At 41.4% G+C, this 15,978-nt stretch overlaps 1 protein-coding gene across 9 annotated transcripts; it reads right to left on the reverse strand.

Annotated features, from left to right (window-relative positions):
* Positions 1-1,037: 1,037 nt before the first annotated feature.
* Positions 1,038-10,741, reverse strand: LOC131217183 (uncharacterized). 9 transcript variants are annotated; one of them, XM_058211991.1, is made up of 4 exons: positions 10,583-10,741; positions 10,275-10,423; positions 3,955-4,858; positions 1,038-1,395 (listed from the first exon to the last, which is right to left on the reverse strand). In XM_058211991.1, the coding sequence occupies exons 2-4, from the start codon at positions 10,303-10,305 to the stop codon at positions 1,383-1,385; spliced, it is 948 nt and encodes a 315-aa protein (XP_058067974.1). In that variant the 5' UTR covers positions 10,306-10,423; positions 10,583-10,741; the 3' UTR covers positions 1,038-1,382. The 9 variants fall into 9 exon arrangements, with proteins under 9 accessions (XP_058067974.1, XP_058067971.1, XP_058067973.1 ...); XM_058211988.1 differs by lacking the exon at positions 1,038-1,395 and adding an exon at positions 2,671-2,829; XM_058211990.1 differs by lacking the exon at positions 1,038-1,395 and adding an exon at positions 2,671-2,829 and having other exon boundaries at positions 3,955-4,935; positions 10,583-10,740.
* Between the last annotated feature and the right edge of the window lie 5,237 nt (positions 10,742-15,978).

The following is a 15,978-nucleotide window of genomic DNA, read 5'->3' on the forward strand; positions in this document are numbered from 1 at the left end:
AGATCTTGGCCTATGGCTTAGAGATGTTGGGTGACTTACAGAATTGAATCGGTTTAATTGGAATTGATGTATGGTACATGCACAAGTTCTGAGTGACTGTGTATCAAGCATCGTACGCTACGAGAGTATAAAAGCCGTCGTCCAACAGAGAATACAGCACAGGAATTGATTGCCAGGACCTAACGATCTATAAAGATCTGGCCGTAAACCATTTTCACTGGCAAAGCAGATGAGCACAGGAACTATCGATCTTCCTCATTTGTATCATCTCTGTAATGAATCCAAAGTGATCAGGACTGCCAATCTAAGCAGGCCCCACACCGCGATGTTTGTGAGAAATCCACACCGTTCATCCGCTTTGCCAGCTCATATCAGGAAATAAGCAAAAGATTGAGGCAGATCCAAAACTCAAACGAACCACACAACAGCAAGAAGTGAGGAAAATGCCTGCTGTTGAAACCTACCCAAGGTCCACCGGGATGTTTATATGCCATCCAAACCATTCATAATGTCATTTTCACTAGGATGAACTGAAAACACAAAAATACTAGCTTGATAGAAAACTTCCCTGACCCTGCAAATGTTTCAACATCGGGCATTCAATCCCACTGCTCCTGTCATTAGGTAAATCCCACCGGTAGGAACTGAAAACACAAAAACTGAGTTACGTTACTTAATATGCTTTTCTCGTATAGAGTAAACTGTACTGAGCTAACTGTGGAAAACAGTGGAAATAATGATTTCCACCATTTAATAAGATAAAATATACATGGATGAAGGGAAAACACAAATATCCGCTTGATCCAAAACTTCTGTGGCCCCAAGAATTCTCCAACGGTAGACGTTCAATGCATACTATTTCCTGTGGTGTGGTCCACTTGAGCCTTGGATGTGCTTCATTTTTGGAATAATTCCCTAAAATTATCCCGTAAAATGGATGGACATAGTGGATATAAAATACATAGATCACATTGGGGGCCAAGGGCCCACTTAGTTACTCAGTACGCAATCCGCTTCCATCTATGGTGCCTTTAGACGATCCCAACGTTCCGTCAATAGCTTTGAGAGTGCATTGTTGCTCTTCTTCCAGTTCAAATTGACCATTTACAATCAGGAGCCAACGGCCCAGCATTCACCATCATCTGATCGGTGCTATAGGGTTTCCACGGTCAGACCCACCAGATGAACGGTGGATATAAAATCGCCATCTCTACCGCCTAAAATAACAATCCCATCAGCTGGCCATCTCTTGAATCTACCGTATGCCATTACCTCTTTTTTATGGTTTATAATTTGTAGTTGATATTCCTGACCCTGGCTTTCAGCTCTGGCAAGTGGTGTTCCTCATTTAATGATCCGGACCGTCAGTCTGTTATGTCCCATCATGGACATAACCTGCCATTAAACTCCTCCGGATTAGACGATCCTAGCCAGCCATTTTGCAAAATAAAATTCCCATTTTAAGGTTGAACTTTCATGTATTCTCTTTAACGGTATTTGTATGCCACAGCAGAAACGTTGCGATTCTTACTAAAATGGAATTTTCAAGATACTGCCCATTGTGGGGCCCAACAAACCAACGGTCTAGATTACTGAAACAGGGCAGCCCCTTGTCAGAACTTAAAATCCAGGCAAACTGGCCAAAGAACCTGGTTCGGCGGTTATGAATTATTAATTCATGTCCTGAGCATCTGCTCAAACAGAAAAGGAGTCGTGAGAGATTTTTGTGATCCTACTGAGAAAGTGCTCAGTATGCTAGGGTTCTCTGTTGGGACAATGGTTCAGTGACATGGCCCATTGATCAGCTGGGCCCCACCATGGATGAGCAGATCCAAAGATGCCACCAATCTTAGATCTTTTTCTCCATTTCAACATGGAGCATTGTGTACATCTCTTCCTGACCACCTATTGCAAGCCACAACTTGAAAGGTTAGGATCATCCAATGGATGTGATTTATAGGGGACGGTCCATTTGTGGTGGGACCCAGTAGACCAATGGTCCAGACCACTAAACCACGAGTCTCACCTATACAAAAACTGAAAACCTGTGCATACCATGCACATCCTAAGGTATGGGAACATACAACTTCCCTTTGAAAAGGGAAGGGATTAGGTGTGGCCTGGCCTCATCCAAGTCAGGGCCCACCTTGACATATGCATTCTATATCCATGCCATTCGTCTGTTTTGCCATTTCACTTTAGGGCATGAGCCCAAAAATGAAGAAGATCCAAATCTCAAGCGGACCATACTATAGGAAACAGTGGGAATTGAACACCCTACCATTAAAAACTTCCTAGGGCCCACCGTAATGTTTATTTACGGTCAAACTGGTTGATAAAGTCACACAAACCTGGATGAAGGATAGAAAAAACAAATATCAACTTGATCCAAAACCTGTGGCCCATTAATGATCAATCACTACTGTTTCTTTCCTATGGTATGATCCACCTGAGAATTGAATTGGATCTGCTTCATTTTTGGGCTCATGCCCTAAAATGGTATAGAAAAACAGACGGATGGCAAGGATATAGAATACATACATCAAGGTGGGCCCCACAGTAATGGCCGCACCACCTTGGGTGAGGCCAGGCCACACCTAATCTGTTCCCCTATGAAAAGGGATACATGCAATGCCATGTAATGCAACTATATGCACACAAAAATAAAAATAAAAATAAAAAGTAACAAGCAGGCTCTCAAGGACACAAGATGTGCCATTGTAAGAAAAAAGATTAAAACAGGAATTCTCCATTAAGACAGATGGAGTAAACACTATACAAGGGCGCCTAGCCTAGCGGTCATAAAAACGGGAGCGGCGCATCTGGGAACTGCAACATGGAATAGAGCAGACAGAGAATCAGTCCTTCAGAGAGAGCAAAAAAGTATGTTTGTTGTAAATTTCCAATCATCTTAAAACCACTCGACGAAGAAAAAAGTAGTAGTTAGTCAGTACAGGAATATATTTCAACGCATGAAAACATGTACACCTGGGTCTAGGCCCCACATCTAGTGGGCAGCACCGTGAACACCCCACAGTTCAAACTCGTACTAACCAATCACTTTCTCCTGCCATATCCTTGCTGATGATGTTCCATTTTAACCATTTCTACCTTTTCCTCTCTACCTGCTTCAAAGGCCACCAGACGAGATGGGACTGCTTACTAGGTGTAATTCTGAACTGAAGTGCGGTCCACCACAGAACGGACCATTAGATGGATGGTCACAATCCACCTATCCCTCTGTTGTGTGTACATGGGAGGAAGGTTTTATGGAGTTTCCCCACATTTCTGATGGATGAAAATTAACAAAACTCATAGAAACCATGCAAGTCATATCCCTATGAGAGCTTTACCAAGCGCACGTGCGCGGGTAATGAAGCTCACTCATGTACACACCAGCAGGTGCCAGCATACGTGCAAGATCTAAATCCATCCATCATGTTTGTCCGACCTTGTACGCAAAAGTAAAATCTGATCCAATCAGCATGTTGGCCCCAACATCAGATCTGATGGATGGACTTGAAAACTTCAGCCAAGCTTTTCTGAGCCATACTTCTGTTTTGCAAACTGTCACCCACCTGACTACAGGATCAACCTGATTCGTGGGCCAGGACATCAATAGTGGTGCCGTTCTGATAGTTGGATTGGATTGCAAGACCTACCATGCCATGCTGGCACATGTTTAGCATGTACATGAGCTTTATTGCACACATGTGGGCTTCGCACATGCTCTCCCTATGAATCCCATAGGTCGATCTCAGAGAAAATTACAGAGCAAGTTGATGAAGAAAAGTGATTATAAAACAAGGCACAGCTGGCCGATTGATTCAAACTAAATGGCTCACAGATTGATGACTTGGGTAAAGATTTATTTCCAGAAAGACCAATGATATTACAAACAGCAACTACGAGATCAAACAAACAAAGAAATGTTAAGATAGATGTTATACTGACCTGCGATGACTAGAGCTCCCCCTACTGACAACACCTCTAGTCACATAATCATAATCAGTTTCATCAATTCGGTACTCGGCAATCTCTAAAGAAGCCACAGAACTGTCATCTGTATTGGAAGCATCATAGCTCGATCTCCGACGTCCTCTCCTTGTTCTGCTGATTCTGGACCTCCGTCGGTTCCTTGATGTTCTAAAGTTATCAAAGACCTGATACAAGATACAGGACGTCCACCAATTTCCATTGTCACCCGGGAAATCCTCATACTCATCTCCTGTGTCATCATCCCCATACTCAATCACATAATCCCCGAGTACCACTCCATTCGGTACTTCTGAATGTATGGTACTCAAAACGTCTATAATTTCAGACGACTGCTGGAAGTTTTCCCAATCAAGTTGCCGGGCCGGATCTATTTCTGATGGCCGAGCATGAGGGTGTTGGACCTTAGCATGATTTTGAAGCTCCGAGTAGTTTCCAAGGTATGAACAGCGTTCCTCCTGGCAGCACCGATTCTTTTTATTTAAATGAATGCGGGCTTCATCGACAACAACCCAACCCGTAACTTCTCCTCTACATAAGGGGCAAGTCGGTTGGACACTAGTGTTTGTGGTTGTTGGCTGAGTGCTTTCCTCAGATAGTGTTGCATCTGAAGTTGAAGGAACCTTTGCTGCCATTGACATCCCATTTGCGCTTTTGAATCGGTCAAGGCAGTTTGAGTGTGTGTGGTCTGTGTCGCACATGAACGGTCGGCACCCATTCTTGTAAGACGAGCACTGGAGGAGGACGCCATTGTGAGGGAAATCCAAACAGATGGGGCACGTCACATCTTCCCAGTTGGTATTCAACCGAACATGCTCTATATCGAAAGTGTTTGATTGCAGGCCCTGCACATGAAAGTTGTCTGTCGCCATGATAAGCCTTGCAGGCCTTCATTCACTGATTTGGCTTGGAGCCTGACCGCAAAAAACCGCACGTGATCTCAACAAAACACAATAAAAAATTATTTATATTTTCTGATCACAATATAGAAATTTTGATGATTAGACATTTAGGGCCAATGAAAAATGAATAAAACTCATTTTCTTCCAACAGGGTCACTATAGCCTCAGAGCTTGTCGGCAGAATTGTGAACGGTCAGGTGGACTGCTGTACTTACAATGGGCCTGCTATTTGGGCCATGATACATTGATTTGGATCATGCACAAGTGCCACCACTTGACATGAGTGGAAAGAGGTGGAAAAAGAAAAGATGCCTCCCAAACTCATTTCCAGTGAGAATGCCTCTGAAACTCTGTTTCAGGCAGTGACAGTGGAATAGCACTAGCAGTATTCAATTTAAAATGATAAAGGGCTGTGACCCAAAAAGAACCGTAGTATTTAGTGTTTTCCAGATAGGAAACATTTAACCCAAAAAAAAAAAACTAAATTAAAAATCCAATTGCCACCTAGTATAACAAATGTCGGCCGGCAGATCATTGGCCAGTGTTCCCTCCATCCGTTAATAAAAAAAATATAAATAAATAAATAAACGGTGAAATCAGCAATCAATTTCTCCATTTTGGAACTAAAACCTAAGAACAGCCCCAACTTTGAATGAAATGATTGATTCATATAGTTATACAGCAACGATTGGAAAAAGGAAATAGGGGGAAAAAAAAAACTCATGCAACTAAGGATTTCTTTTAACTCAGCTGCTTTCAAGTTCCCCAAGTTTCAATTGTTAAGAGTGAGTTTCAATGCACCCGGAATTGGGAGCAGAATGGACGCTTTACCAACCAAATTGAGATAGGCAAAAGAACAACTCCCAAGTGTTTTACCACTGCCTGTGATCTGGGGAAGAATTGTGTTTATTCCAATGCAATTTGGATTGGCACCAAATCGCCTTTTTGGGGACTGCCTAATGCCCAGATGCCCCCAAGTCTTTAAAACTACATTAAGTCCCCTCACCATTTTGGGGACATCCAAACAGCCGAGTACAGAAAACCTACTTCCATCTTACAAATTTTACCTAAATCTCATTCGCTGTTCTCGAGAAAAAATAACATTTTCATGGCTGGTTCTTCTAAGTATGATAACAAAGCAATAACCTTGAACCTTATTGTTAAAACCTTCAAAGCCTAAATCGTTGACCTCAACAACACTTAAAACCTCAGTATTTGGATCATCTGTACAACAAGTCATAAGGATGTCAAAGGACATATACAGACCAATAACAACCAACTGACGTAGTCCTAATCCAATAAAGACATCATCATTGTCATTGTGGTCATCATCGTTTTGGTCATCTCATAGACTTGTCCCAACCATTTGAACTCAGCTTTACAAATCCTATTTCACTGGAAATACCCTATACCCTCCAAGTTCATCTGTTTTGCTTGGCTCGCAGTGAAGAACAGGATCCTTACAATCGACAACCCGCAGAAAAAAGGAATGCGACTCTCCAACATATGCCTATGCTGTATAGGAAATGAGGAGTCTGTTGATCACTTGCTGCTCCACTGCCCATTCATATCTACCATTCGGGATGATCTCCTTTTGAGATTCAGCGTGTATGGGTGCATGCCTCAATCTGCTCCTCTCCTACTGGATTACTGGAATGGATTTAAGCTGGGCAAAAGAAAAACTACGGTGTGGAAAATAGCTATCATTGCTCTCTGGTGGGCGGTGTGGAAGGAACGAAATGAGAGATGCTTCAACAATTCTCAATCTACTGCTTCAGTCGTAGGATCATGGGCGAAGAACCTTATCATCGAATGGGCAGCTCTCATTCCTGTTATGAAGGATTTCGACCTCCAGTTCTTAGGGATCTAATATTCCTTTCTTTTTTCCTGGTTTCTTTTCTGCTTTTCGCCTTTTGTTTTCTTTTCCTTGTTTGCGTCTGCCATCTCGGCAGTCTTTGTAGTTTTTTACTCATTTTTAATATAAGCTCGTTACTTCTTAAAAAAAAAAAAATCCTATTTCACCAATCATTCCTAAACCCCCACTGGTGCGAAGCATCTACTTTCACCACCATCATCTATGACGTAGGAACAAAGGAAGAAATGAAGAAAGGTCAGTAGAAAAAAGGTGAACAAACAGAAGATGAAAGGGGTTCAGTGAGGGCCCATGTTGGCAATAAAGATGTAGGGGCTATTCTTGTTTTGCTATTGAAAGCCATATTTTCTATGTAAAAATAATTCCAAATGACGTGAAATTGGCCATGTTTGATTGGTTATTTAGTTACCTTTCCAACCGGCCCAAGATCAAGCAATTAGAACTAGGATTTAGAGCAAGGTATTCAATAACCGTAATGGTGGCATTAATAGCATAATGATCATTACAGGCTCCATAACAACCGTTATGGCCTGTATAGGACTGTTACAGGCCCCTATTGGCCCGTTATATCCCCGTATTGGCTGTTACAGGCCCATTCTAGGCCCCCCTTTTTTTTCTTCTTTTTTTTCTCAGATTGAGTGTTACAACCCTTTAACACATAACAGATCTACCATCTCTGTTACGTGAAAACCATTACACACACACACACACACACACAGAAGAAGAAGAATTTAGTTGATGTTGCTTTGTTTTAGGTTTATATTGCCTCCCATGAAGCCTATTCTTTCTTTCTCTTGGAGTGATCTTGAGGAGCCCTTTTCTCATCTCGTACTCAGCAAGTGACAAAGCCTTCATTCACTTATCCTTACCTCAATCCCAATCCTTTCGCATCTTCCCACCATCTATCTTTTAGGCTCTTCAACCCTAATCAAAGTTCCTCAGCTAACCAAGAATGCCTCTAGTTTCCATAACAAATGTCCAAACCATCTCAATTGGCCAGCCATCATTTTATCACCTAATGAACTGGTCTTAGGTTGCTTGAAATGACCTCATTCTTAAATCAATCCTTCCAAGATTTCCCACAAATCCATCTTAGCATCCTCATCTATTGAGCTCTCATTCTCTGCTCATGTGGCTTTTCAATTGCCTCTTTACCACATATGATTATAAAAAATAACAATAGTTTCCTAAAGTTACATTCTCACGTGGCAACCACGTGGCACTTTAGAGGAACATCTCCACATTATCCACCCAACTCTTATTCTATTGAAAAGATCATCTTCAATCTCTCCATCCTTTACCTTTTTCTTTCAAAAGGTAATGAAATCTTTTTATCAAAGGATAACACCAAGTGCCAAAAAGGCCTCAAGCAGCAAATACAAAGGCTAGAACCCAAATGAGGAGGAGAGAGAACACTCACCAGATCCCTTTAAACATGAAACCCATCCCAAAACATCTAGCTTAACACTTCTAAAGACTTCCCTGCTTCCTGCACCAGCAAACAGCGGTTCCAAAAACATTGATTATTTCTTTCACCCCAGAGAGCCCAAATGATTGCCAACATGGCTAATCTCCACACCATCCTACCTTTTTTACCAATCCCACCCCGTGCCAAGCAAGAAACAGGTCCTCAATGGACCCTAGCCATCACCGACAACACAAGTACCCTTTCTGCCTACCAAGCAAGCAAAAGCCGCAAACTTTTGACTTATAGAGCCAAGGCAATAGATCACTTCCTTTGAGGTATCTCCTATCTCCAATTTCAACTTTAAAAGGTATCATGCAATGCTTAGGCCAAGAAATTGTACATTACAATTTAGGTTTCAGATTTGTACTGGGGACCATTGTTTACTGATTGGGACCATCCGATCACCACAGCCCTGAATCACAGCCCAAGTATTGCATGCACACCCGAAGGGCGAGCAACCAAAGGAAGGTCATGGGTGGATAGTTGCCAGGCAAACCACTAAGCACAAAGCACCAACACGCGTGAAAAGTCATGCTTAGGTAGATTGCTGCACAAAATAGCAAGGAAACCACCGACGTAGGATTACCAACAAGACTCACATTCCAACATGGTCAAGCCCACAGTGCACTTTAGCAAAACTATTGTGCACCAGCCACAAAGAGGAACTAAAGAACTGTTGATGACTAGAGAATGCACTGCTAGATGAGCCCCTTAGGCACAAATGACATCACATGAATGATAATGGGAAAAAAATAAACAAAAAAGATAATCCAACAAATCGATTTGTAAAAGAATGTTGAGTAAGATTGTAACAGTTCTCATGAAAGTGTGAGAGAGCATAAGTAAAGGCCTAACTAAAAGGAAAATGTAAAGGCAAAGGCCTGTAAGTTATGTATCAAGGAAAAAAAAAAGAACTGACACTAGAAATAATAGAATCAGTATTTGGAGTTAATAATAAAAATTGCAGGCTCAACCCCAACCATAAATCATAGCATAAAAGATAGTTCACTAATAAAATTGTCCAAACATCACCAATGATCATTTGGATTTACTTTAGGAAAGAATGGAAATTTCCAAGATCCATACATATCATTATATCGAAGCATGGTAAAGGATTCTAAGAAACCCAGCCACAAATTGAGTAGATTTATGCGCGGCATAGAAGTATTTTTCAAGAAAAAAGTGGGCTTTCTGCACATAAGAAGTCAACCTAGAGCAGTAAGTTTCTATGGAACCATTAGTCAACCAAGAGCTGTTGTCCAAGCATCAACTGGTAGACTCATGTCCTAGGTGAGGGTCTATGCTGTTATACACCCAGATTAAAGAGAATGAAAGAGAAGTACAATACCCAGAGTCACCTAGGGAAAAAAGAATATTAAGACTACTGGTAAATGGTTTAAGACCCACAAAGTACGATGGTTTTATTAGTGTGACATTTAAGATTTGATGGCTGAACGGTTCATGCCATGTTCACCTGCCAATACACCTAAGCTAATTAAGGAGTTTTGACTACTTTGCCGGAGTCGTGTCTTTCCACAACAAATGAGCTCAACACAAGAAACAATAAAAGAAAGTACAGATAAGTGGGGGAAAACCACAAACACCTTCGAGTAAGGATCATTATCTCAATCAATGGGCAAACCAAAGCAAATCCGATTTCCAGAATCTGGTAAAGAACTACTGCGGCTAGTCCCTCGGAAATCAGAAAGGAAGCAATTAACCAATCCCCAATCCGCCAACCGCACTAAACTCATCCTTCAAACGCCACCATACCCCTTTCACTAAACCTCAAAAATCCAACAAATGACCTCAAAAGGAAGTCCCCCCGATACCATTTCGAGCAATCAAAAGAACAACAGCCAATATGCACTAGATGACCAAAACTCAATTAACGAATTCATCATCAAACACCTCAAATACGCTAAGAGAGGAAAAAAAATCAGCTAACATACATTCCAACACAACTCCAATTGAAATGAAAAATAAGGAAAGACGCATAAATCATGCAGTAACAAAAGATATTACAAATCGATACCTAGTTTCACATGAAAATGCAAGCCCGACATGCACGAATGATGAAATCGCTGCAGAATTCGACGTTCTCGATTATTGGATCGATATGAACCGATCGGAGCTTCCTTTAGATGAAGAGATTTACATCTTTGACAGGAAATTGATAAGGAACTGAAGAAAAATGAAATATATGGTAGTGAAATTTTTAAAATTTTGTAAGAATCGACAGAGAAGGAGATAAAAAACCAGTCCAAGGAAGGTATTGTTGTGTATTTTAAGAGAGAGAGAGAGAGAGAGAGAGAGAGAGAGAGACAGGGACAGAGATCGAACCTTGCGTTTTCTTCCCGGAGAGTTGAGAATTGAAACCCTAAATTGTCATATCCAAAGGAGAAAAAGGCCCTATTCTCTTCTTTTTTTTATTCCATATATGCTGCGAGAGAGAGGCTGCTGGCAGGACTTTGGAGGTCCGATTCTCCTGGGACGGTCTTTTTGGCACACGTGGCAAAGGACATGGGCTCATCAACACGGGGCACGTGTGCCTATGTGAGCCTTACACGGAGGCACACGTGCCAACATGGAGCACTTGTGGTAGATCTGATCTTTCCATCTGGCTGGAATAATGGTTAAGAGCGTCTACAATGGACGAAGCTGTTTTACTGATCAGATGGGCCACAGAATGTATAAAAAAATTAATAGACGGCTACGGAGTGAAATGGATGGAAAGATTTGATCAAGCACACGAATTGGCATAGGTAGCTGTAGGAGTAGCCAACCTCCACGTGTCCCACTTTAGATGGTAGAGAAAATCTCCAGGCAGAAATATCCCAACCCTTCAATAGGTGGCCCTACAAATAGAAGACAGCAACCGTCGAAAGGGTGCCCTGACAAAATTGACGGTTAGAAAAGAAATTAACGTAGGTCCCACCTGCAAAACTTAAAATTCTAAGGTGCTGTGCAGGAAATCTGAACCGTCCATCCGTTTTCCACGTGGTAGGACATGAAAGAGAGAGAGAGAGAGAGAGAGAGAGAGAGGCAAATCCAAAACTAAACTGGGCCGCACAAGAGGAAACACTAGGGATTGAACGGCCACCATTGAAACATTCGTGGGACTGCATGGTTTTGTGTTAGGCTAATATTGATTTTGTTTACAGCTCATCCTCATCCCGGTGGGAATGACCTTCTAAGCGGTTTGGATGGCATATAATCCAAGGTTTCAACGGTAGCCGTTTCTCCCACCACTTTTTCCTATGGTGTGCCCACTTGCATCTTATGTGCCGCCCTGGGCTCACCCGAGATGGTGCACCCCTCACTGTAGGGCTCACCTTGATGCATATATTATATATCCATGCCGTCTGTCCGTTTTGACTGATCATTTTAGGGCATGAGCCCAATGATGAATCAGATCCAATTCTCAAATGAACCATCCCATAGAAAACAATGGTGATTGTTCATTACCGAGCACAAAAGTTTTGAATCAAATTAATATTTGTTTTTATTTATTTTTATTTTTTTCCATCATTTATGTTCATGTGACCTTATCAACAAGTTAGATGGCAAACAAACACAAATAATATAATGATCCTTAAGTTTATTCTTCTTTTTTTTTTAAGAGGATAGCGTTCAATCACCAGTGTTTCCTATGGTATGGTTTACATAAGATTAGGATATTCCTCATTCTTGGGCTCAAAGATTTGGGAAAAGGGATAGATGGAATAAATACAATCACATGACCCCATTGGAAGGACCTCATCATCTTGGGTGAGGCGGGGCTCTCTCCTAATGAGCTCCCCTTTGTTTTTGGGCTCATATTTTAAAATGAGCTAGCAAAATAAATGGAGATGATGGATTTCTCACAAATATCACTGTGCGCCCCACCTACTGACGACTTGCAGCCAATCTACATCTGGAAACAAGTTATGCTCGAATTGGAGGTGATCCTTTAAACCATTTGGATTCCATAAGGATCAGACTAGATGCAGTGGGTCCACCCACCTTGATGTATTTGTTCTGAATCCATACTATCCATCATTTTTAAAAAAAAAAAAAACTTATTTTAAGGCACGAGACCAAAAATAAAGCAGCCCACGGGAAGTTTTTAACAGTCAATCAACAATCAACTGTTTCCTTTGGTACGGTCCAAATGAGAATTGAATCAGCTTTATTTTTGGACTCACTGCTTAAAATAATCTGCAAAACGATGAACATTGGGAATATAAAATACCATGAATTTTGCGTCCTTCCCCTGCCTGTCTCTAGCCACGGACAGTTCTGTGTGATTTATTTGTTTATCTACGCCGTTCATCAATTCCCTCATATTATTTTAAGGTATTCGTATAAAAGTGAGGATGATCAAAAGCTCAAATGGACTACACCAAATAATAAGATTGGGCTGCATGAAATGCACAAAGCATGAAATGCAAGAGCCATATGTAGTGTGGCCCACTTGAGCGTTGAATCTGCCTCATTTTTGTGCTCTTACCGTTAAATGATCTGAGAAAAGAGATGGACAGATATATCACGGTGGGCCCGCCCACAGAACTGCCTGGATAGAGACAGGCAGGATAGGACGCAATTCGCGTCCATAAAATGCATATATCAAAGTGGGCCCCACAGTAAGGGCCGCATGTCTTGGGTGAGGCTTGGACCGCAACTAATTCGCTGCCTTTTTTTAAAAAAGGCAGCTGCCTTTTGTGGCAGCCGCCCCGTGGAGTAAATGGGTCGCTCGCTCAGAGTAAATGGGTCGGTTGCTCAAGTGGGTTTGTTTCCACTGATGAGACACGACGAATCATGGATAGGTAAGATGCTTGGGCCACAAGCATAATTTTTTTGTGGGGATTTCATATGGTTATTACGGTGAGTCCTGTAAAAATCAAGGGTATACATCTCTCTTGCAACTGTTCTTTGGTGTGGCCCAACAGAATCACAGGCTAGCCTTATTTATCTTCTTTAGGCCTAATAAGGCACTGAATATCTAATGGTTGGAATGTGACTTTTGATTCAGTGATGGTCATATGAAATAACTGGGAGAGAGACATCTACCCTTGATTTTTATAGGGCCCAATGATGGTTATATGAAATATGAAATCTACTTTAACCACCAAAATTTAGGCACGGGGCCCAACAATCAGGCCATTTGTGATTTGGGAGGCTCTACTAAGAGAAACAGTTTGGAGGTGGAGCTACACATGAGTCGAGTTAACTCAGTCAGTTCGCTTGACTCGACTAGAGGTGTACATGAATTGAGCTAGCTTGGTTAGCTCGCTCGGCTCAACTCAACTCGAAAAAGCTCAATTTGATTCGGTTCGAAATTGAGTTCGAGTCGAGTCGAGCTGATTTTTTGAGCTCGAAATTGAGTTCAAGCTGAATTCAAGCTGGCCCTAGCTCGACTCAACTCGACTCGGATCGAACTAGTTCGGTGACTTGGTTACTTTGATATTGATGTTGCTCACCAAGTGTTTGATGAAATGACTCAACAAAGTGTGGTTGGTGGCAAGGAATGTATGTATATGAAACCAATGCCCTTTTTTTTTGTTTATGTTGCTTAGAAGGTTTTTTATAAAATGCGTGTAAAACCATTGTTGTTGTCTTAAATACAGTGAGATTTTGAAGGTGCAGTCCAGGTGTTTGTGAAAATGCTGCACAGGCAAACTCGGCTCGAACTGGCCCAAGCCGAGTTCGAGCTAAGGTCAGCTAGTGGCCTAGCTAAGTCGAACTGAGGCCAATTCGACTCGATGTACACCCCTAGACTCGACTCAGAAAAGCTCAACTCGACTCGGCTCGAAACTAGATTCGGCTCGAGATGAGCTGGTTTTTAGAGATAGAAAAAAATAAAATTGAGCCGAGTTCGAGCTTGCCCAAGCTAGACTTGACTCAGTGATATGGACATTTTGATCTTAATGTTGCTCGCCGAGTATTTGATGAAATGACTCAATGAAGTGTTGTTTCTTAAAATGCCCTCATATCAAGGTATTCTCGAAATAGATATTCGGAGGAAGAATGAAGAAACAAATCTCCACAAAAATAAAACTTTAAATTATAGGTATGCCCTCATATCTTGATCTTAATGATGCTCACTGAGTGTTTGATGAAATGCATGTAAAGTATTTTTACTGATTTGCATTCAAATTGTGGGAGATTGAAGATGCATTCTATGTATTTAAGAAAATGTCACAGTCTCGAACTCAGCTAGAGCTAGCCCGAGTGACCGAACCAAGCTGAGCTAGGGTTGGCTGCTGGCCGAGTCGAGCTGTGCCAAGCTCAACTCCTGTACAAGTCTATTTGGAGGTGATCCATGCCCTGAATAATGTTACCAATCACGTGGTCCACCTAAATCACGGATGGTCCAACACAAGTACTAATTCCAATCCATCCATCAGAGGGGCTCGACTGTGGGTACAAATGCTTAGCTCCAGAAAAACATGGTCCAACTTTTTATCTAAACCATCATATGTTTATAACACCGTGGCCCACCTGCTCTTTATTTTTTGGGTTGTTCCTCATCTATACCCATCCATGATGAGGGCCATAATATAAACGGTCTGGATGGTTGAAATATAACTACGGATCGACATGATAATGTCCCCACATATCCAAATGGTAATGTAGCTACAGAGTCGAGAGAAATGAACTGGTTGTGAATGTAATAAACCAAACTGATAAAGCAGACAAAATGTCTACTCTTGTTGAGAAAGGTTTTGGTACTACAACACCATCCAAATAATAAATAAATAAAAACCAATGTATCAATAATAATACATCTACATCAACGACACATGCTTCTACTCAAAGAAGGAAATGAAATAGGTTTATCCTGATTAATCTTCTCTGCTATCATATCTAAAGTCTTTTTTGTCTCTCTTTATGGAAAAGACTTGTAATCACTTTGTACTATATCTCCCCTGTCATGTTCTTCTCACAAAGAAGATTTTGTTCTTTTACCTACCTAACCTACCGTCGGGGCTCTTTATACTCAGGTCTCTATTCGGTCACCATCATTGCATGTTCCATTGCTTGTGCCTTCCTTGTGCAATTAATCATATGAACTCACTTTGTATATAACAATACATAATTTTGTCATGGAAAACTACTCAGTATTTTCTTAAGTGTGTAATCTCGTGCGTTTTCACATCTACTACGGGTGTTCAATTTTTCATTTCCTGGTAAATAATGATTATTTACATCCATAATTTCAGCAGCATGCATTCCCCATGTGACGTTGACAGGCACGCTTTTTGTAATCCAAACCCAAGGGCTAAAAAGGTAAAAATTATGGGGCCCACCTCATTTTAGGGAAGAGCCGAGAAATGAAGCAGATTCAAAGCTCAAGTGGACCACACCACAAGCAACAGTGGGAATTGATTACCTAATGTTGAAAATTTGTTGAGGGCCCAAAAGTTTTGGATCGAATTGATTCTTGTGTCGTCCCATTTCTCTGTGACCTTATGAACAGTCTGACAAACAAACATCAATGTGGCCCCTGTGGATGAAAACAGCTTTTAAAGGTAGACGTCTTTAGGACGACTATTTCCTGTGTTGTGGTCCACTTGAGCTTTGGATCTGCCTCATTTTTTGGCTCATGCCCGTAAAACAGACAGACAGCATGAATAAGTCACATACATCACAGTGGGGCCCACAATTTGAAGTGTGCCCTCCCCTGATCGATGAAAAAATACTCACTAATTAGCCTCTTGGCAAACAGATGTTAGAAATCATTATTGCTTATCTAT

This window comes from Magnolia sinica, chromosome 10, assembly GCF_029962835.1.
Source record: "Magnolia sinica isolate HGM2019 chromosome 10, MsV1, whole genome shotgun sequence".
Taxonomy (NCBI): domain Eukaryota; kingdom Viridiplantae; phylum Streptophyta; class Magnoliopsida; order Magnoliales; family Magnoliaceae; genus Magnolia; species Magnolia sinica.